Source organism: Sminthopsis crassicaudata, chromosome 3, assembly GCF_048593235.1.
Source record: "Sminthopsis crassicaudata isolate SCR6 chromosome 3, ASM4859323v1, whole genome shotgun sequence".
Classification (NCBI taxonomy): Eukaryota; Metazoa; Chordata; class Mammalia; order Dasyuromorphia; family Dasyuridae; genus Sminthopsis; species Sminthopsis crassicaudata.
Window position 1 is genome coordinate 248,498,038 of NC_133619.1, and position 21,380 is coordinate 248,519,417.

Sequence of the window (21,380 nt, forward strand, 5' to 3'; positions counted from 1 at the left end):
ACATGTCAGAACCTGAATAAAGAAAAGTATTTGAATGCAAAGGAAAACACATTTGTCATTTAATAGAGATCTGAAAATAATTGTTCCTTTAGATAGAAATATATTAAAACAAAGGTTTGCTTTTTGTGTCTATATATCATAAACCCTTTTCTCAGAATTTTTTTTTTTTAAATAATTGAAGGAAATGCTAAATTTCAGTTAGAAGTGAGTGACAATGAAGGGTTTTTCTTTTTTTCCTCCAAGTTCATAGACCCTCTGAAAGTTATACTGAGGTTTGGTACTCCTTGTTTAGAGGTAGTAGACTTCTTTTATTTTTATATTTGGAGGTTGGTATGAGGATTAAGGAAACTCTAAATATAAAAATAAAAGAAGCCTACTATCTTTAGAGTCAAGAACTTCCTAGTGCCTTATTATTAATCATAATATTATGTCTCTTATGGAAGAATTTTAAAAAAAAAAAAAAAAACAATGACAGAAACCTCCACATGGAAAGAGTTCTCCTACACATCCATCCCATTCATCCTAAAGTTTAGTTTTAGAAAATGATTTTTAATCTAAATGCTTCATTATCATAGTGGATAACAGGGAAGCAGTATTTCTATGAAATAATGACTTATGGAGTACCTTATTCCTTCCCTATTTGTTTTTCTTGGTATGCATAGATATCGAGAAAGTGGCAGGTTTAACATCTAATAATATTTGGAAATTATATTTTTAATATAAAACTTATTGACATATATTCCTAAATAACTGTAGATTGAGACTATGCATTGTACAACAGAACTTCTTAAATTTATGTGACAGAATTAAGCAAAAAAAATTTGCTCCACAAATATTTATTGAATGAATGATAACATTCATTAATGTTTTCCATTAATTCTATTAATTTTTCCATTGGAATCTTAGTAACATTTGCATAATGAAGAATGGAATTACCATTCTTGTTTTTTCAGAGGTTTTCAGCAAGCTTGGGCTATCCCGGTCTTCCTTCAGTCAGGATACCCAAAGAAATTGGAATGAATTTAGCCATGTCCCCTCCTACCTTTGGGACACTTCAACTACCGACTCTGTTCCTTCTTGGCCCACTAGTTCAAGTTCTCCAACCCATACAACTTCAGTAAGTACATGTTTTTTTAGAGTTATTGATCTTTATCATCATATACTACTAATTTGCCATTGTTGTGATCCAAGTATAATTTCAAACAGTTCTCTACCCATTAATAGCAAAGTTTTCAACTAAAATTGGAAGTACTCCTGCTCCCCAACTCTGTGTAATACATATATTTTGCAACTGGCACACTACTGAACTCAAACATACACACACATACTGGATCTTTATTACACTATTAGATGAAACATGGGGGAAGGTCAAGAAGTTCTATATAGAACAGTTATTTAAACCCAAAAATTCTCCAAGTTTATTTGTTGTTGTTGAGTCATTTCAGTTGAATATACAATATTCTACTGTTTATAAATTGGAGTGATTATCAATTTCTTTCACAATTTCTCTAATTACTTAAAGGTGGGAAAAAAACCTTTTTTTTCCATGGCTTACTTATGAAGTTATTGTTGTATAATAGCTAGACTGAGACCTGGCTGCAGTTTCCCAAGGAGTTTTTTTTTTTTTTTTTTTTTCTTCTTTTAATAAAACCCTGGAATGCAGCAGCATTTTTGCATTTCACTTGTGCATTTTTTAATCTTTCTGCAAGAAATTTTTTTTATTGGTATATAAAATCCTACACTAAGACATTAAAGAAAGAAAAATTAAATATGGAAGTGCCCTAGTTTCTAATATTTGAATTTAAATTTGAATTTTAAAGTTACCATGAACAGTCTTAGTCTATTAGAGCTATCTCACTATAATACAGATCTAATACCTCTGTCTGCTATCTGTTTTAAATTCAAATAAGCAGGGGGGGGAAAAAAATTGGCATTCTTATATTTTGATTACCATTAGCCACATAGACATTAAAGTTCTAATGATCATATGTGTGAATTTTATTTTATTTATTATTATTATTTTTTTTTTTTTTTTGGTACAGTCAATTCTCGGCAGTTCCAGTAGCCTGTGGTCCACCTCCACCCCATTTAGCAGTTCCATTTGGTCAAGCAATCTCAACAGTTCCCTTCCTTTCACCACTCCGGCTAATACACTGTCAAGTATTGATCTGATGGGTAATGAAAACTCCCCCACTCCTCCTGCCACCACTATCCCCAACCCAGCTGATGATATGGGACAGACCTATAATCCATGGCGTATATGGAGTCCAACAATTGGAAGAAGAAGCTCAGATCCTTGGTCTAATTCACACTTTCCTCATGAGAATTAAAATTGGGTTTTTAAAAAAAAAGGTACTTATATCCAGATCATGATATGCCAATTTTTTGAGACATCTTTAGGCTATTACTCTCACTGCTTCCCACCCTTTCCTCCTCCCATCCACCCTGACTTCCCTAGCCCGTCCGTACCCTTGCAAAACAGTTATGAGCAAGTCAGGCTTTTATCACTTGTTCCTTTCAAATCTTTCATGCAATTATGATAGTGTGAGATTTGCTGTTGTGCTTAAGAAAAAGTCTGGGTTTAGCCACCATCTCCAATAAGACCTGTAAATCTGAGCAACTTCATTATCATCAAATTTTTTGTCATCAGTTCTCCATTTTTTTATTTACTGCACAAACAAAAATTTGACATTACGTCTAAAGAAATAATTTGTTATTCAGAAGTCCTGGCATGTGACAGTTTTATTAAATTAAAAAGGTTTGGTTCTTAATTTTTCCCAGTATTATGCGCCAAAATCTAATTTAAAGAAATATATACGCACTTTGTGCTGAGAATACAGAGTATTTTTTTAAAGTAAGGCTGTCTTCATTTAAAAGCAGATTACAGAAATGTAAGACAACTTTTAAGAGCAAAAGTGTCAGATGAATGTAAGAACATTCTGTTAAGACCATATAACATTTTCTGTGCTGTTTGTACTTGAGGTATGTAACATTTGTAAACCTGAATTCATTTTAAAGTTGAACTGAAATGCACATAGCCAAGTCTTGAAATCCAAGATTGAATGTGTATTTCTTAAAATACAACTTTGCATTGTACTTTGAAATAAATGATGCTTTTTTCAAAACCTTGTATCATTTTTAAACAAAAGATGCATCTGAATTCTCAATTCGTAAGAAATCATTGTGCCACTGTCCTTATTTTGGGAAAGTCACATGTAAGGATCAGGTAAAAGTGAAATTTTTGTAACAGCTTTCATCATGGACTTCTTTATAATATGACTGAATTACCATGTATTTCAAAGGTAATCACCAAAGAACCTAGATAGAAAATTAAATAAAATCATACCATTTGAATCCACCTTGAAGTCATGTAGTTAGTAATCATTCAGTCAGTCAATACGCATTTATTAAGCGCCTACTAATTTGTCAAACATCATACTGAAGTTACAAAGAAAAGCTTAAAAAAAAAAAAAAAGTCCCTGCTCTTCAGAGTATTGCAGTCTAATGAGGGAAACAACATGTAGATAAAGAACAAACAAAATGTGTTCCAAATGCAGGTAGTAATCAGAAGAAAGGCATTAGTATTGTTGAATCAGGAAAGGTAAAATTTTTGGCTGAAACTTGAAGGAAGCTAGAGAAGTTAGGGATTGGAAATTAGGAAGGGCAGAGCTCCCAGCATGTGGGACAGACAGTAGAAGTGCTAGGAATAGCAAGGAGGCTGTGTAAGTGGAATTCTGAATTCATGGGTGCAGAGGAAGAAGACTAGAAAGGTAAAAAGGAGCCAGTAATAGAAAGACTTAAAAACCAAAAAGATTTTACACATTTGATCTTTGAGGAAATGGAGAGCCACTGCAGTTTGGTGATTGTGAGAGAGTGATGTGATCAAACTTGTAATTTAGGAAAGTCACTTGGACAAGTGAGTGGGGGAATGCAGTGGAATGGAGAAAGACTTGAGGTAGAGAGACCAACCAGCAGCATATTCTGACGGTCCAGAGTCAGAGGAGTTGTAAAGTTGTTGTAAAGGCAGAAACAACAGGACTTGGCTATAAGAAAAGAAAGCACGACATCTGAGCCCAAGGCAATGGGAAGATGATAACCTCAGTAATGAGAGGGAAAGATTTGAGAACCAAAGATAATCACAAAATTTAAGAGGTGTATAGGACATCCAGTTCAAGATGGGAGACGAAAAGTCAGGAAAGAGGTTGGCCCCACAAAAAAAAAGAATTGACTCCGGGGGGCTAATTAGATCACCAAATGAAATAGCACAAAGAAGTCTGAAAAGCGAGTCCTGTTGGGCACTCAGCAATTAATGGATATGACATAGATGAAGATAGACAGGAAGGAGAACCGGGGAGAACAGCATCACGAAAATATGGCAAGAAGATTATCAGTTGTGTTGGTGGCTGCAGAGAGATCAAGAAGGATGGATGACAAGTGAGAAAAAACCATTACATTTGGGGATTAAGAGATCATTAGTCCCTTTGGAGAGAGATTTGTTGGTTGAATTGGGAAGTCAGAAGCCAGATTGCAGAGAGTTAATAAAGATAATAAAAGGAAAATGGGCTTCTTTAATCAGCCAGGAAAGGGAAAGAGAAAAAGATTGTGAGAAGTGTGTATCATATTGATGGATCAAGTTAAGATTTTTGAGGAGGGGGAAAATATGGATATGTTTGTAAGAAATAGGGAAGTAGCTAGGAGATGAGACTGAAGGTAAGTATGAGTGGTCAGAAAATAATCTACTGGAGAAGACAGGCTGGAATAAGATAACTTGTGCATGTAAAACAGATTAAGGAAAATTAAATTAAGAATGTGAAATGAGGACGATAGAAAAGGGAACTCAGGATGAATGGCCTGAATTTTTTCAAGGAAGCTTGAGACAATACTATTAGTTGAGGGTGGGGTCTCAAGGGAGCCATTGGAAGTTTGACTAAAAGGTGAAAAGTTTTCAAAGAGCTGCCATGGTGTGTAGGACAGTAAGTCACTAGGAAAGTGTAAAAGAGTGGCTTCTGCCATATCAAGAACTAAGTTGAGATTAAGTGACAGCTCCATATATACCTTTCAGGAGGACTTGTTCACCTATGCCACACTTTAAAAACTTCCAGAGAAGAAGTTTCCAAAAGTAACATTGGTATCAAATATTCAGTTATCATTGGGGAAAGGGGAATTGAACAAAGGAAAAATCTGGGTTGTTCCTTTCACTTCCTATTCATACTTTTTTTTGTTGTTGTTGTTCTGCCAACTTTGTTCCACACCCCAAATGCAGGGATAACACAAAATTCACCCTTCAGTCTTTTACTGTTATCTTCTCTTCCATTTTTAAAGTTCAAGCATTATGTGAAAACAGATGACTCCCATATTTACTTCCATATCTTTCATTTCCTTGAATACTCCATCATCATTTTAAATGAAACATCCCCAAATGGAACTCATTGCCTGTTTCCTAAAACTACTCCCCTCCTACTTTTCCTTACACATTGATGACACCACCCTTCCATGTCATCAAAGATCTTGTTGACCAAGCCTATCTTCAAGAAGAGACAGTCAATTACAATCAACTTTTTAGGGACCTTTGTAATGAACTGTTAATTGAAATGCAGCATTTCAATTAACTATGTACAACGACACATAAAACATCAGAAAAATGCAAACTTCAGAGAATACCAATATTACAGTCATATAAAGTAGAGGAGAATCAAAAATAATTAAATACACAAAATTTCCCAAAGAGGTGGAGTTTGTGCCAGTTATTGAAAGAAGTAAGGCACACAGATTAACAGAAGAGAGTTTGTCTCAAAATTGACAATCCTGGCATTTATATAATGTTTGAGATTTTCAATCTTTGATCTTTACAGCAACACAGAAATAGATACTAATATTCCCACTTTATAGATGAAGAAATGGAGACTGAGACTGGTTAAGTAACTTACCCAGGTTCACAGAGCTATTCAATCTCCAAGGCTGTATGTGAAGTTAGCATTTTACGTCCAGGTTCAGCACTTAAACCTCCTTATCATTCTTCCTCTGCTGTGTAGGGCACTCTACTGGGTAACAAAGGGGGGGAAAAAGGTTTTGTTTTTTTTTTTTTTAATTTGAGTATCCCATCTCCCTAAAAATATTGAAGGAAGTTTTAGTTTAGCATTCAAAGCCCTTTGTAATCTGACTCCATCTCCCTCTCCCCCAAATATACCATGTATTTTTCTATTTCTATGACTGTCTTTGAGAAATCACCATTAATCTGAAAAGGAAAATTAATTAATCTGAAAAGAAAAAGACATTCCACTGATGTCTTGGAACCATCTTTCAAGAAAATTTTTCTGACCAATTTGTACTACTTTTCTATAAAGTTTCAGTTCACCTTTTCCAGCCCTTATTCCAATTTTTGTATTGTTTCCTCAGTAGGATCTGGGCAACCTAGACAAATAGTCCAGATATTCCTTATTTGCCAAGTTTCCTTTCAACTGGGATGAATAACATGGATAAGATAACATGATCATTTTATAATCATGATGACAGCTGGTGTTTTCAGTGAGTTTTAAGTCCTGAATGAAAATGATTAGTGTGTTCATCCAACTCTTATGAAAAAACATGCTATACCATTCATGAGTAGAAATTGTTAAATGAACTAGCTGTGTGACCCTGGGCAAGTCACTTAACCCCAGTCTCAGAAAAGAAAAAAAAAATTGTTAAATGGACAAAATTTTGATATCTTCAACTCCAAAAAGGAATTTGTAGGGATAGGAAGGTCTTGGCTAGAGGAAATATTAAATGGGTAGCAGTGTGGAATGAGTCCCAATATTAGCTTAGCATCTTACAAGTTCAAGCAGAAGGACTATAACCAGCAGCTGGCCAAAATGGCTATGTGAAAAGAGACAACCCAGTTCCATGTACTTAGTCAAAATTCTCGTCAGATCAGATAATGATCATTAATGATCATGAGATCCAACAAGGAATTGTAGTAATTGGTTACTCTCAAACCAGAACTGCATATAAAGCCAGCAGAAATTTATGAGCATTAGGAAAAGGGTTACCTCTGACAAAATCAGCCCTAGCACTGGAAAACAAACCTACAGCTGGCCAACACAACCAGGGCCATGAAGAGCTTAGAAAGTCCCACTTCATTCCCAAGATAATAAGTTTGGGGGCCCTGAGGAATGACAACAATGGTGGAACCACAACGTTCAGGTTGGGACAATCCAGAGGCAGGAACTTCAGAGGTCCCTAGCACTGAGAGTCCAAAGAAGATCTTGAAGATCCAGTGCTCTGAACCTCAATCCAGCAGGTATTAACTCTGAAAGGTAGCACAAAGAGCATTAAAACCAAAGTCAAAACCAGAGTCTACCACCCCATACAAAAGCGGCAGGTGACAGAACCTGATCCTGACACAGAATACTAATTCAAAAATCTGGGCTAAAGAACTAGGCAAGCAAAAGATCCAGATCACTATTAAGAATTCTAATAAATGCAGAGATGCCCCAAAATCCAACCTAGAAGGAAAGTGTGATTTCATTAACAACCATAAACAGAAACTTAAAGAAAAAGCAAAATGAATTTTCCACAAAGACTATATGAATGCATAGAAGAAATAAAGCAAGAAATAAAAACTGAAGGCTCTAGAGGAGAGAAAAGCTTAGAGAAAAAATAGTAAAATTTACCCAAATAAACTCTCTGAAAATTAAAATAGACCAACCAGAAATCAATGACTCCATGAGAAAGCAAGAAAGACTAAACCAAAATAAAAACATTGGTCATGGAAAGGGGATGGGAAAGGGTAGGAAAAAACACAAGGTATCTATTACCAAAACAATTGACCTGCAAAATAGGCTAAGCCAAGGTAATATAAGAATCATCATGATTGAAGGGTGGGGAGGGGGAAGGCCGATCACTGGCCAGATTGTTTAGAACCAAAGGGCAAGATAGAATCTACCAGTTGCCTCTTGGAAAAAGCAGCCAAAAAGAAAAGTACAAAGAATATCATAGCTAAATTCCAGGGGTTCACATCAAATAAAAAACTACATCAAGTCACCAGAAAGAGTTCATGTATCAAGGAATAACAGTCAAGACTACATAAGACCTAGCAATTTCTACTCTATTTGAAATGAAGATATAAGCTAATACCTAAGAATAACCCTACAAAGCTGAGTGAACCAACAGAAAAGGAGAGGAAGGGATCTTTATTGAAAAAATTTCTTAGCATTTCTAAAGGGATCTTACCTAAGTAGGAGCTCTGAAGTACAAAACTTGAGACCCAAGAGGAACCTAGCAAGATGAACTCATTGGGAAAATTGTAAGAAGATAAAGTAGTGATAAAAGGCTAACATTTTAAGAGACGAATCAAATGTCCCTTCAGAATATCAGTGTCTTCAAAGTTATTAAGGGAGTTAGTTTTTTGTTGTTTTTTTAAATAGAGGATCTGGGAGGTTCTGATTCCTGTTCTGGGAGTTTTAAGAGTGAAAGAAAAAAGAATAAAAGGAATGTACTAGTGGAGAAAGGAGGAAGAAAGAAGGGTAGAACTTAGTATTTCTCATAGTTGAGTGGGTGAAATTAAGTATTACAAATTGAAGTGAAGGTTTAGAGGAAAAGGTGTTAAATGAAGCTCCTTTATCTGAAGTGGACTAAAGAGAAAAGAACATAGAGAAAAACAGTTTGATGTAGAAATGCTTCAAAGAATAGGGAGATGAGTGGGAGAAGGATAGAGGGAAAATAGTACAGGAAAAAGAAAATAAGTGGGTGCCTATCAAATGAATAGAAAAGATTTTTTTGACTGAACAAATTCTAATATAGTAAAATATTATTGCACCATAGGGAAAAAAAAGACATGAATTTCAGAAAATCCTGGGGAGTATGACCTGATTCAGAGTGAAGTGAGAAAAACCATAACTAATATGGTGAAGACAGACAATTTTGAAAGACTTAAATACTCTGATAAAAGCAACCAACAACCTTGTCTTCAGGGCACCTGTAATGAAGCATGTTACCCACATCCTGGAAGAAGATTGACTTCAAGTGCAGAATGAGAATCCCTGGATTCATTTTGCTTAACTATATATTACAAGGATTTGTTTGTGTGTGTGTGTGTGTTTTCCCTTGGTTTTTAACTGGGGAAAAACTGAAATAGAAAGGGAGAATTGGCAATAAATATCCCCAAAAAAGGCCACGGAAACATTTTTTAAAATGCACAGAAGAGAACAAAATAGGTTCAGAAGGAAGCATAAGCAAAGACAGTTTTGGAAGTACTATAATGTATTATAGGTTTTTTAAAAAGTCAGTATGAAATGGAGATTCATAGTTTGCTATACAATCCTCTTGAGTTTTTGCTATATGTATAGATGTGGATGTTCAAAAAAATGTTTTTAAGTTAAAAGAAAAACCAATTTCTTATGATCGCTTTATTTGTTTGAATTTAATTATTATGTTAGGAACCTTGAAGGCAATGCCATCATCCTTTCACTAAATTTCTTTCTGGTATGTCTTGTCCATCACAATAGCTTTTTCTCAAAAGATTTTAAAATTTATCACTTCACTGTTTTTAAATGATTTATGGTATTTTATATTTTTAATTTTATTTTTATGTTTAAAGCTCCTATTTCCTCCCCCTCTTTCTTAGGGTTATTTTGAAATTATTTGGATAATGAAAGGCCCTCTAGAAAATATTTGAGACTTGGTCAATAGCTAGAATATAAGAAAAGCACAGGTGGACTCCCAGAGCTTTGGCTATTCTCCTAAGAGCCATTAGAGTTGAAATGATAGCACAATGGTCTTCTGATTGCAAAACTCTCATAAGGTTTCTAAAATCCATGTTAAAAACCCCAGCACTGACTTCAGCCAAGTTTTCTAGAATCCTAGGGCATAACCCATCCCATTTAATGTTTCATCAAGTTTTTTCTTGTCTCCAAATCATGAGTCATCCTCTTCTTCTCTATTTTGCCTGCCTTTCTCAGTTCATTATTTATAATACAGACAACTTTACGGATTAACATTAAATATCCCACCTTTCTGTATTGCCTGCGTGTCTGGCCCACTCTGGAGCCGAGCTGCACAGGATATAACCATAATTTATGAAAAAACCAGCCATCTGCATGCTAATTGCAAGTTGTCAGGTGAATTATGTTAAGTGACAATATAGCAACCCTTCCATTTTAAATAGTATAAATAGTCGAAGAATGAATTATTGCACTACTTGTGGTTTAAGGCAATATCTTTGGCATCATGACTGCTTCCAGGATCTCTTCCTTTTACTATTATTTCAAAATCAGTCAAGCATTTTATTGAAATTTTATTCAGGTTCCACACTAATGAAGGAGACAAAAGATATAGCTTTGATCCTGCCCTCAAGGAGTAGGGAGTAACAGGAGGGTGTGAACATGTAAATAACTTTATACAAGGTATTGTTAGTGGGGGGAAAAAAAGGTGTCTTAGGGGAGGATCACCTGCAGAAAGGGAGAAGGATCTGAGCTGGGAAGTTAGAATACAGAGGCAAAAAGAAAGTTCTCTACGGGACAGAGGACAAAGGCAAAGTAGAAAAGTAGAATGTTTAAGAAATATGTCTGGTGTAATTAGAATGTTGAGTGTACGAGAGTGGAAAGTAACAGGTCTGGAAAGATAGGAAGGATCCTGTTTGTGAAGGACTGTAAGACCTTGATCTTTGAATTAGATGTTTGTTCCTTGAAAGGAAAGCTATGGCCAATCTGGACAGCATACCAAAAGCAGACATCACTTTGCCAACAAAGGTCCATATATGGTTTTTCCAGTAGTATTATATGACTGAGGGTTGCATATATAAGGAAAACTGAGCTTTGCAGAATCAACACTTTTGGATTGTGGTGCTAGAGAAAACCTGAGTGTCCCTTATATAGTAGGGGGATCAAGTCAGTCAACACTTAATTAATTTAGGCTATTCACTGGAAGATCAGCTACTGAAGCTTAGATATTTCAGCCACATAATGGAAAAGATCCTGGTGTTGGGAAAAGATTGAAGGCAAAAGGAGAAGAGGAAAGCAGAGAATGAGATGGATAGTGTTGTGGAAACCATGAACATGAACTTTGACAGACTTGGAGAGAAGGGCCTAGATGCTGGGGTCCTTGGAGACACAAAGAGTCCGACAGAATCTAACAAAAACGAGGTAATAGGGAACCCCTGGAGTTTATTGAAAAGGAGAATGCAAGGGGTTTTAACTGAAATTTGAAAGAAGGCAGCAATCAAAGATGGAAAGGGAGAACATGACAGGTGTGGGGAACAGCCATGTCCTGAGAGCTGCAAGGTGGATTTTCTGATATGGGGAACTGCTGTCCAGATACCTAGAATACCGTCATTGGATCACATACTACATGGGAGTGAGAAAGTTAGAAAGGTGGGATGGGGCCAGTTATAAAGGGCTTGGAATGCCAAACAGCATTTTGTACTTGATCTTGGGAGGAAGAAGGGATCCACTGAGTTTATTAAATAGAAAAGGTGACATGATCAGAACTAAGCCAGAAAAATTTGACAGCTGAGTGGAGAATGGACTGGAATGGGGAGAGACTTGAGGCAAGGAAACCCCCCCCAAAAAAAAAATCAAAAACAATTCAGTCTTTGAGTGATGAGGGCCTATACCATGCTGATGACAAAATGTCAGAGTAAAGGAGGCATTTACAAGAGATGTTGTGAAGGTAGAATTGACAGGACTCACCAACAGATTGAACAAGTGAGAAGTTAATTATGACATCTAGATTTAAATGTGTTAAGTGTTAGGATGGTGGCACCCTCAACAGTGAGTAACAGGGAAGTTAGAGGGGAAGGGTTGGCAGCAAAAATAACAAGTTCAGTTTTGAACATAATGAGTTTAAGGTGTCCATAAGACTTCTAGTTAGATTTCTAATGGCTAATTGGAGATCTGAGGCTATGGGTGAGGAGAGAATTCAGGGCTGGATGTAGATGGGAACTGAAGAGATCACTAATTAAAATAATATATGGTTTTAAAAAATGATTTTCCTTTCATTCTCAATCTGAAGTGAGGGGTGGGAGGAGGAGAAGACAGAGTTTTGCTGGTTCAAGAAAATTTTAAAGTAATACAGAAAAATCTAATGAAATTAAAGAGGAAAAGGGAATTTACTTAACAGGAGGGATAAGGGTGACAAATTAGATAAACAGAAAAAAAGGAAGAAAGAAAAGGGACTTATAAGTTAATCAAAACCCTAAACCAAAAAAACAAAAGAGTGGCAACTGGGAAGGGAGAACTTGAATTTAGGGGAATAGATCCTCTCAGAAAGTTACCTTAAAATACATTAAGCAAAAAACTGAAGAGACTAAGGTACTGATTTACACAAAAAGAAAAGAAAAAATTTAAATCCTAATTTTTAAAACATTAGGGACAAATAGAGGACTATATAAACTTAACTCTCCTAACCTTAAATATAGCTAAATCACAAAGAAAAAAGTATGAAAGATTGGATAAGAAAAGGAAATCCCATAATCTATTGCAAACAAACACCCAAAATTCAAAGACATAGAATAAAAAGGTGGTCTGAAACAGAATTTACTCTATCAGGTGAAGCAAAAAAGGCAGGAAATATTATGCATAGCAAAAATAGAAATTTACAACATAAAGAGATAAAAAGGAAAGTGCTCTATGCTAAAAGGATCCATAGACAAAAAACCAATATCAATATTAAACATGTTCCAAATGCTTTCACATCTAAATTTATAAAAGAAAAATTAACTGAATTACAGGAAGATTCAAACAGTAACACAATAATAACAGGAGACTTTAATGTTTCAGGTTTTGACAAAGTTAATAGATAAATAAGAGGAAAGCATAGAATTGAACCAATACCTGGAAAAAACTAGTTAAATATTTCTATGAGATGGCAGATTTGGCTGCTAAAAACAAACATGTCTTAACATCATGTGGAACTCTTAGAAAAATTGACCACATATTTGGACACAGATATATTGCAAATAAATGTGGGAAGCAAAGCAGACATATACACATCCCCTATAGATTATAATGTAATAAAAATAGCAACCAGTTCAGGAAGAACAAACAAAAGATACCAACCCAAAAAAAGACTAAGGATGAAAGCTTAAAAAAAAAAAAAATAGATCAAAGACTAAATCATAGAAACAATCATCTCTGTGTGAATTGATTAAGCAAACTAGTAAAGTGAAAAAGTAATGGTATGGTTAAAAACACAATTTGTTGCTTTTAAGAAAGATATATAAACAACAGGCATGAATGCATAATAACAATGAGATACTAAAATAAAACTGATAATGCATTAAGTGAAAACAAAAAAGCAAGAGTTGCCATCAAGCTTTCAGACAACACAAAAAATTCAAGATACATAAATTAATAAACAAGCTACATTGTGCTAAAAAGCAGCATAGAAAATATTCTACAAACACCTTACCATCCTATTTCACTAAGAAAAAGTTAATAAAATTATGAGACAAAATAACATCAAAAAATTTTAATGTTCTCTCAGTTTTAGACAAATCTAAGAAAGATAAATAAAAGTTAAAAACCATAAGTGAACAGACTCCTAGAGAAACTAAAGCTAAAAAACTTTGGTATCTTATAAATGGAGCTGGTAAAGAATACTGAGAAATTGTTCTTCCTGATTTATCTACCTAAATAAGGGAATAATAAAGTACAGAAGAACAAAAGAGCAATAACATTAATAAGTATCAATTCAAAGTTTTAAAAATATCATTCTGCCAGACTACTGATTCATATAAGAAATAATTCACTGATCAATTTATTCAACATCAGAATTCTGATCAATATAATATTTGCAAAAAATCCAAAAACCACATAATTATCTCAACAAATGTGGGAAAAGGCCTTTGGTAAAGTATAACATCCAAATTTTTTAAAATATGAATATCTAAAATCTATGTAAACATTATATACCTTGGGGATTTAGTAGAATCTTTCCTTTAAAAAGTTAAGAATAAAGAGAGAAGAGCAAGAAATTAAAGTGATATAAAGGTGATCATGTGATTATTTATTTGAAAAATCCTAGAAAGCAAAGATACTAATTGAGATAAATTAATTGCTTCAAAAAAGTTGCAGGCTACAAAGTAAGTCTTCAAAAAAAAAAAAAAAAAAGCCCACCATTTAAAAAAAAAAAATCAACAGCATTTTTAATGCAATAATGACAATCAAAGATTTAATAATAAAAAGGGAAATTACATTAAAAATTACTACAAAATGCATAAGATAATATAAAGTCAGTCTAGCAAAGCACACAAAATATTGTATAGATTCAATTACAAAATGCTCCTTGAAGAATTAAAAAAATAAATAGCTGGGGAATATTCAATGCTCATGGTTAGATCATGACAAAATAGTAAAACTCAATAATACCACCAATGTTAATTTATACATTTGTTGCTATATCAAATAATCATTGGGTTACTTTACTGACTCAAATAAAATAATAAAACTTATTTGGATAAATAAAAGACCTAGGTTATGAAGGAAAATAATGAAAAAAGAAAAAATAGGAATAAAGCACAATGGAAATTTCAGACATAAAAAGCAGCAGTCATCAAAACTATCTGGAATCGACTAAAAAAAAAAAAAGAAAAGAAAGAAAGAAAATTGATCAATAAACAGACCAGGCAATCAGAAAACAAACAGAATCAGAAACAATGGATCTATAAAAGACAGTGCTTGGTAGAATAAGAAAAAATTACTTAGAAAATTTCACAATATATAAAACTTGCTGGGAAAGCTAGAAATCAGTCTGGCAGGAATAAAACTTAGACCAACACATTGCTCCATATTCTACAATATATTTGAAATATGTCATTTTAATAATAGATTATGCTATTAAAAAAAGAAAAGAAATAGATCATATGCTTCATAACTATGATAACTTAATCAGTCTAAGCAGAGGCAATTACAAAAGATAAAATAAGTTTGATTACATGAGACAGAAAAGCTTCTGCACAAAAAGAAAATTAATGAATTAAATAAATCAAATGGGAAAAATCTGTATTATATCTCTGATAAGAATTTGAAATTTAAAATATATAGATAACATACAAAACCAAAAGCTATTTCCCACTAGACAAATAGTCAAAAATATACTTATGTATATGATTCTAAAAACAATTGCAAACTATTAACCATATGAAAAAGTGATCCAAATCACTAATAAGAGAAATGCAAATCAAAACTATTTTGAGGTTTCACTTCACACCCTGCAAGTGGGCAAAAATGACATATGATAGGAATAATAAACGTTGACAAGGTAAGATAAACACACCCAATGTATTTTTGGTGGAGTCATGAAACAATACAATTATTTTGGGAAATGGTTTAAAACTGTCCAAATAAAATTACCAAAATATCCACATACGTTGGCGTAGAAATTCTTTTCTGATCAAAAGAAAGACCCCCGTATACACCAAAAAATTTTCAGCAATTTTTGTTACAGAAAAGAATTGGGGGCAGAAGGATTAAGTGATATATTGGCTATCACTAAAAGGAACAACAAATATGATGAATACACAGAAGCAGAGAAAGATCTACACAATCCAATAGAGAGCAAAATAAAGAAAGCCATGAAAACAATACACAACAACAAATTAAGTGGAAAGAACAAATCATTAATAGCTGGGAATATCAAGAAAGATCTCATAGAGGTGGAGTACTTGAGTTGGGCTCTGAAGGAAGCCAGAAATTCTAACGCTTTTAGTTCTGGATTTTATGATCCTGTCAGCCTATCCTCTTCATTAAAATAATATAAATAGAAACCAACAACAACACCAAAACTTACTTCTTTCATCCTCCATAGATCATATCATCTTTCAAAACATCTCTTAGATATCTGTCTTTGTGTGTATGTATGTCTCTCTCTCTTTCTCTCTCTTCTCCCTGTTATAGTAGATCTTCATGCTTCAATTAATATAAAAGCTCCCTAAATATTATTCTGCATGTGCTAAATCCATATTATCATCTACTAGTAAACTAATCTTCCCCAAACTCCATCTTCATTTTTCGGGTTGAAAAGTTGTCTCCAAAATAGAAGCCTGGGTTCACAGGAGTGTGCGATCAACCAATCAGGGGGAGAGAAGATGGATTATATCCCCATCCTTGCTTCCTTACCCAATTAATTGTGGAGCTGCTCTCCAGTACAACCACCCCTATGCTTATCCCTAAACCCCTTCAATTTATTGTGTGCTCCTAACTCTGCTTTTCAGAGAGCACTCTGAACAACAGCTTGCCCAGGTGCCTCTGGTAAAATTCTGTCTCCTTCCCAGGTGCATTAAGTTGCAAGGCAGGTTTTTATTCTGGTAGAAGGAGCTTCCTAACCAAAAGTTGCCTAGACTAGTGAAATCACAGGCCAAATCACGACAGTTAGATAGGACATTTGGATAGATAGAGGTATACACCCATATATATCTATCGATCTACATCCCTCTATATCCTGTATACAAATGAATAAATAAATAAAGTACATGCTGGACCCTAACCCTGGGCCCTAGACTGATGAATATTACTAACATAAAAAATTTTCTAAAATCATTAACATAACTATGTTTAGGTTTGCTGACCCCACAAAAGGAACACTTGCTTTGAAAAAAAAACTATACTTTGAACTTAAGCAACCAAGTTCCTGTTTTGACTTAATCTGTTTTTTAAAGACCTTGTGGCTAAAATATTGTCTGAAAAAGATTCTTTTTTTAATAATCTTAGTTTTCCTAACATGGTTTAGGGTCAAAATTATCGTATATAAGATTGCTTCCCCCTGACCCTAATTACCAGTTAATTAGTCATGCTATTTGGCCCATCCACTTTGACAAAATAAAGTTTTGACTTAAAAAGAATCCTGTGCAAGTATTCTCACTCCAGCTCCAAACCAAACATCCTCCTGCAGCAGCAGATAGATGTGTGTATATAAACACAAATAATTATAGATCTATAGATAGCTGTTGCTATAAAAATATATAGCTATATAGATCTATAGATATGTTTGTATTGTGCATGTAAGTGCATATGAACTACACATGCATTTATATATACACATTTGTATGTGTTTGCACATGTGCATGTATACATATTGCATATTAGACTTAGGTCCCTAAACCCCAAATCCAGTAATATTTCCTCCATTCTCTTTAGAAGATGCAACAGATAAATATGAGTTCAGATTTTAACTTGGCTATTTATTACCTCTGAGACCATGACCCTTATCTTTAATAACCTTCAGGTTCTTTCCATACATAAATTTCTAATCCTCAATGTATGACACTGTGCCAGATGAGGAGGATTCACAGATAACACCAAAACTGTCTAAATTATTCTTCCATCATCCACCCTTCAAATAACTACCAATGTGATTTTCATAAAGCACAATTCTTGTTCTACTTTCTTTTTTTTTTTTTTCCTGAGGCAGTTGGGGTTAAGTGACTTGCCCAGGGTCATACAGGGAGGAAGTGCTAAGTGTCTGAGGCCAAATCTGAACTTGGGTCCTCCTGACTTCAGGCCTGGTGCTCTATCCACTATGCCACTTAGCTGCCCCTATAGAGCACAGTTCTTGTCCATATCAGTTCCCTTAATAAACTCCACTGGCTCCCAATTATTTCATCTTTATTTCATTTTTAATAATTTATTTTCTTTAAGTTTTATTTCCATAGTTGGGGAACCAACCACACTTATTTTTAGAGAAAAGACAAAATTGGAACCAAGGCCAAGGTCAAGTCTGGATAATAGTGATAAGTGAGGGAAATGTGTCTCCCTCTAGTCTTCACATCCCTTCCTAGTCCACCATAGTGATTGAAAGTGCCATCAATCCATCAACAAGCATTTAGTAAGACTCTACTGGGTGCCAGACCCTGAATTAGGGGCCACGTAGATAAGCACGAAGAATAAAACAATTCCTTCCAGCAATGAGGTAATTCTAACGGAGAATACAAATAAAGATTTAAACATAAACAATAAATATTATATATTTGGGGAGGGCACTAATAATTGGAAGGATCTGTAAAGCCTTAATAGAGAAACCTGAACTGAGTCTTCAAAGACAAGATGGACCCAGAGGAGGATGAACAGAAGAACCACATCCCAGAAATGGAAAAGTGGTAGGTGGAAGTGACATGTGTCAGGAAGAGTTGTGGTTCAGTCAATTTTTTTTTTTCCAGTAGTGTCTGACTGAAAAAACATTTGGAATTTTCTTGGCAAAGATCCTGGAGTAGGCTGCCATTTCCTTCTCTAGCTCATTTTATAGATGAGGAAACTGAGGCAAAGGGAATGAGTGTCACTCAGCTGGGAAGGGTCTGAGGCCAGATTTGAATTCAGGAAGATGAGTCTTCTTGACTCCAGGCCCAGCCCTGGGAAGGCTAATTTTGCAGGGAGTACAAGAGAAAGAGTTGTAATGTTCTGTTTCTCTAAAATGTAATCCTTCTCTGGGTGCAGGTTTCTTGGGGAGCTTCTGGAGGCAGCCTTAGTTTCAGTTCAGTTCTAATAATCACCAAATTCAGTCGGAAGTTAAAGTCCAGATCCTTTATTGTGTCCTTCAAAATCCTGAATCTTTTCCTGGGCCCAGTTAGCTTCTAAGAGGCCTATCTTTCTCCTTGCTTCCTGAGAGCTCCTGTTCGAATACCTCCAGCCAGCACAAAAGTTGAAGTGAATGAATCTTGACTCTGGATCTCCAAGAATGTGGGGTTGTGGTTTTCTGACCTCTGACTTGTGAATCTCCTGGAAGTCTATCCTAGTTGTGAATCTCCCAAAATCCTCTTTGGCCCAGAATCTCCTGGAAGTCCATGAGCAGGCTTTTCCTTTAGACTTGTGAATCTCCCTTACTGAATCCTGGCTCTGAATCTCTTCTCAGTGGGCTTGTCCTTTTATATGCTCTCTAAAGGTGTGAAGTCTAATGTGTGAACTAATGAGTGAACTCCTTTAAAGGTATGAACTAAGTGCATAAGTACATAAATACCTTGTCTCAAGTTCTGGCCCACAACATCTCCCTGTAGGATCAGATCAATCATACTGAATTCCATAATTATTGTCTCTTATCCATTCCAGTGACTTAGCACCTTGTAAGAACCCTAACAAAGAGTAGTGTCCCATAACACTGCTAAGACAGGTCAAGGCCAGGCTCTGCAGGACTTTGAAAGGGAATCAAAGGAGTGTGTTTACGTCGGATGACTGGGAGCCACTGGAGGGGCCGAATTAGAAAGGATTCGTGGTCTATTCTCCCCTTGAAGGTACTGAGGCAGCGAGTGGAGGACAGACTGGAGTGGAGACATTTCAGGTAGAGACAAGTTAAAAAGACTGGGAATAATTTGGGCAAGAGCAAGTGAGAGTCCGAACTGGGTTTAGATACAGAGAAACAGGGTCAGATACCGGAGGACGGGGAGGTAGAGAGCAGCTGATAGCTTATTGGGGTGAGGAAGAGGGGGGAGCCCAGCGTTAATCCAAGGTGCCTTAACCGGAAACCGAGGAGGAAAAGGCGAGTCAGTCGGCGACACGGGGAGTTTGAGATGTCTCCACAATGTGCCCAAGAGACAAGGGGCATCGGAGCTGTGGTCACTGGGCTGCAGGTCCGAGAGTCATCTGCAAAGAGATGATGCTTTAACCCCGAGGGGCAGATGCAGTTCCCAAGAGAACGTGGCGGCGAGAGAAGGCGTGCAGCACTCGAGGCTGAGGGCTCCCCGCCGTGGAGGCGCAGGGGAAGAGGAGAGGGTTTGCAGCGGATCACGGCCCGGCAAAGAAAGCAGAGAAGGGACAGCCCCGCTGGCGGGAAACCCGAGGCGAGGCGGAGGAGTGTCGGGGAAACCGGGAGAGGGAGGAGAAAGATGGGGAGGAGATGCCCTCGGTCCCCTCACGTCCACCCCAAAGGGCCGCACGCCGCCGGCCAGGGGGACCACAGCTTCGTGTCCGTGGCGCTGTCACTATTCACAGATGGCTCCCAGCAGCCCGGGAGGCGGCCGGGGATCCCACGGTTCATTCAGGTGGCCCCTGGCCCAAAGTCTTCCACTTGCACGTGGCCGGATCCAGTGGTTCCAAGCCCAGCCAGCTTGTCCTCTTAAAGCAGCTAGGTGGCACAAGGTCACCGGCCCTGGTCAGAGCCAGCCTCACACTGTGGGCCTGTTTCCTCAACTGAGGAGCTAGCCCAGGCCAGGAGCCCAAGAGCCCCTCCCTACTCGCAAGTCCTCGGGAAGATCAAATAGGGCGGCCTTCTCCCCATCCTCCCTCAAACACCCAATCCCAACTTCGCGAACCGACCTAGAAGGGCCTGGGAACAGCTACGCCGCTGACAGCCGGGCGCCGGAAGTCCCGAAAAGTCGCCGGGATTTCTCGCCGCCCGCTCCCGGCGCCTCCAGACGCTGTCTCGGGAGAGCGGCCGCAGCTGCCCGAGAGACGGCTGAGCGCTCTGTGGCCGCACCGGGGAAGCCGGCCCTGCACATCGGGAGGGGCCAGCTTGCGAGCGTCGCCGCACCCGGAATATGGGAAGGAAAGCAAGGCCTCCCGTGGCCAAGCTCAGCCCACCGCGTCGCACCCCCCTCCCCCTCCGCCAGGCTGCAGTTCAGACCCTCCTCCCATCGGCGCAGTACCCGGCTCCCGCCCACGTTTGAGGCTCAACTCGGCAAATTCTGAGCTAACACTTCCCCCTGGTGGCCACGCGGAAAATAGCTCTAGTTGGAAACGGGTTCATCGTGACCTTCGGTGCTCTCCCTCCTCCGGAGTGAACTTGAGGGCGCCATCTGAAACAACGCTTCCCAAACCGAGCTCGCACCCCACCTTCCGAATGACAAGTAATACTTTTCTTTCGCTCAAATAACGGAACCCAAACACTACCTGATGCACATCAGCATGAAAATGAGCCTAATACCCCTTTTTTTTCTCCACATTTTTCCTAACTACTGGTATCCCGGGAGTTATTTCAAACCCCCAGTTAATCATTTGGGGAAATTATCAATCTCAAAAAAAAGACCTCAGACCAACACCTCAGACCCGGAGAACTTACAATTTACTTCCATTAAACATTCAAATAGCAATTCCAAAAAGTAAATAATTTACCAAAAAAAGAAAGAAAAGAAATGAAAGGCATATTATCAAACCTTCTGCATGAGACAGTATTTCAATTTCCAAACCAGAGAGAAATAAAAGCAGGGAAGGAGGAAAGGGAATGAGAAATATTATATTAATTATATCCTCACGGAAACCCTACAAGGTCAGTTTTTGTTGTTATTCCATCCCGTCAGACTCTTTGTGAGCCTATTTGGAGTTTTCTTGGCAAAGATCCTGGAGTGGTTTGCCATTTCCTCTTCTACTCTTTTTACAGATGAGGAGACTGAGGTAAGCAGGGTTAAGTGACTTGTCCAGAATTACACAGCTACTAAATCACTTTAATTTGAACTTGTTTCCCTAACTCCAGACCCAGTGATT

At 37.0% G+C, this 21,380-nt stretch overlaps 1 protein-coding gene and 1 long non-coding RNA gene across 3 annotated transcripts in view; one reads left to right on the forward strand and one right to left on the reverse strand.

Annotated features, from left to right (window-relative positions):
* TMEM131 (transmembrane protein 131) overlaps positions 1-3,356 on the forward strand; it is a 57,568-nt gene extending 54,212 nt beyond the window's left edge. For both annotated transcript variants that reach the window (XM_074300338.1, XM_074300337.1), the window contains exons 33-34: positions 954-1,117; positions 2,043-3,356. In XM_074300338.1, the coding sequence (XP_074156439.1) occupies positions 954-1,117; positions 2,043-2,330 (452 nt within the window). In that variant the 3' untranslated portion in view covers positions 2,331-3,356. The remainder of the gene's footprint in view (positions 1-953; positions 1,118-2,042) is intronic.
* LOC141561159 (uncharacterized) overlaps positions 1-20,962 on the reverse strand; it is a 30,425-nt gene extending 9,463 nt beyond the window's left edge. The window contains exons 1-2 of the long non-coding RNA XR_012487978.1: positions 20,217-20,962; positions 5,928-6,038 (exon numbers count right to left, since the gene is read on the reverse strand). This is a non-coding gene — a long non-coding RNA (uncharacterized LOC141561159). The remainder of the gene's footprint in view (positions 1-5,927; positions 6,039-20,216) is intronic.
* Between the last annotated feature and the right edge of the window lie 418 nt (positions 20,963-21,380).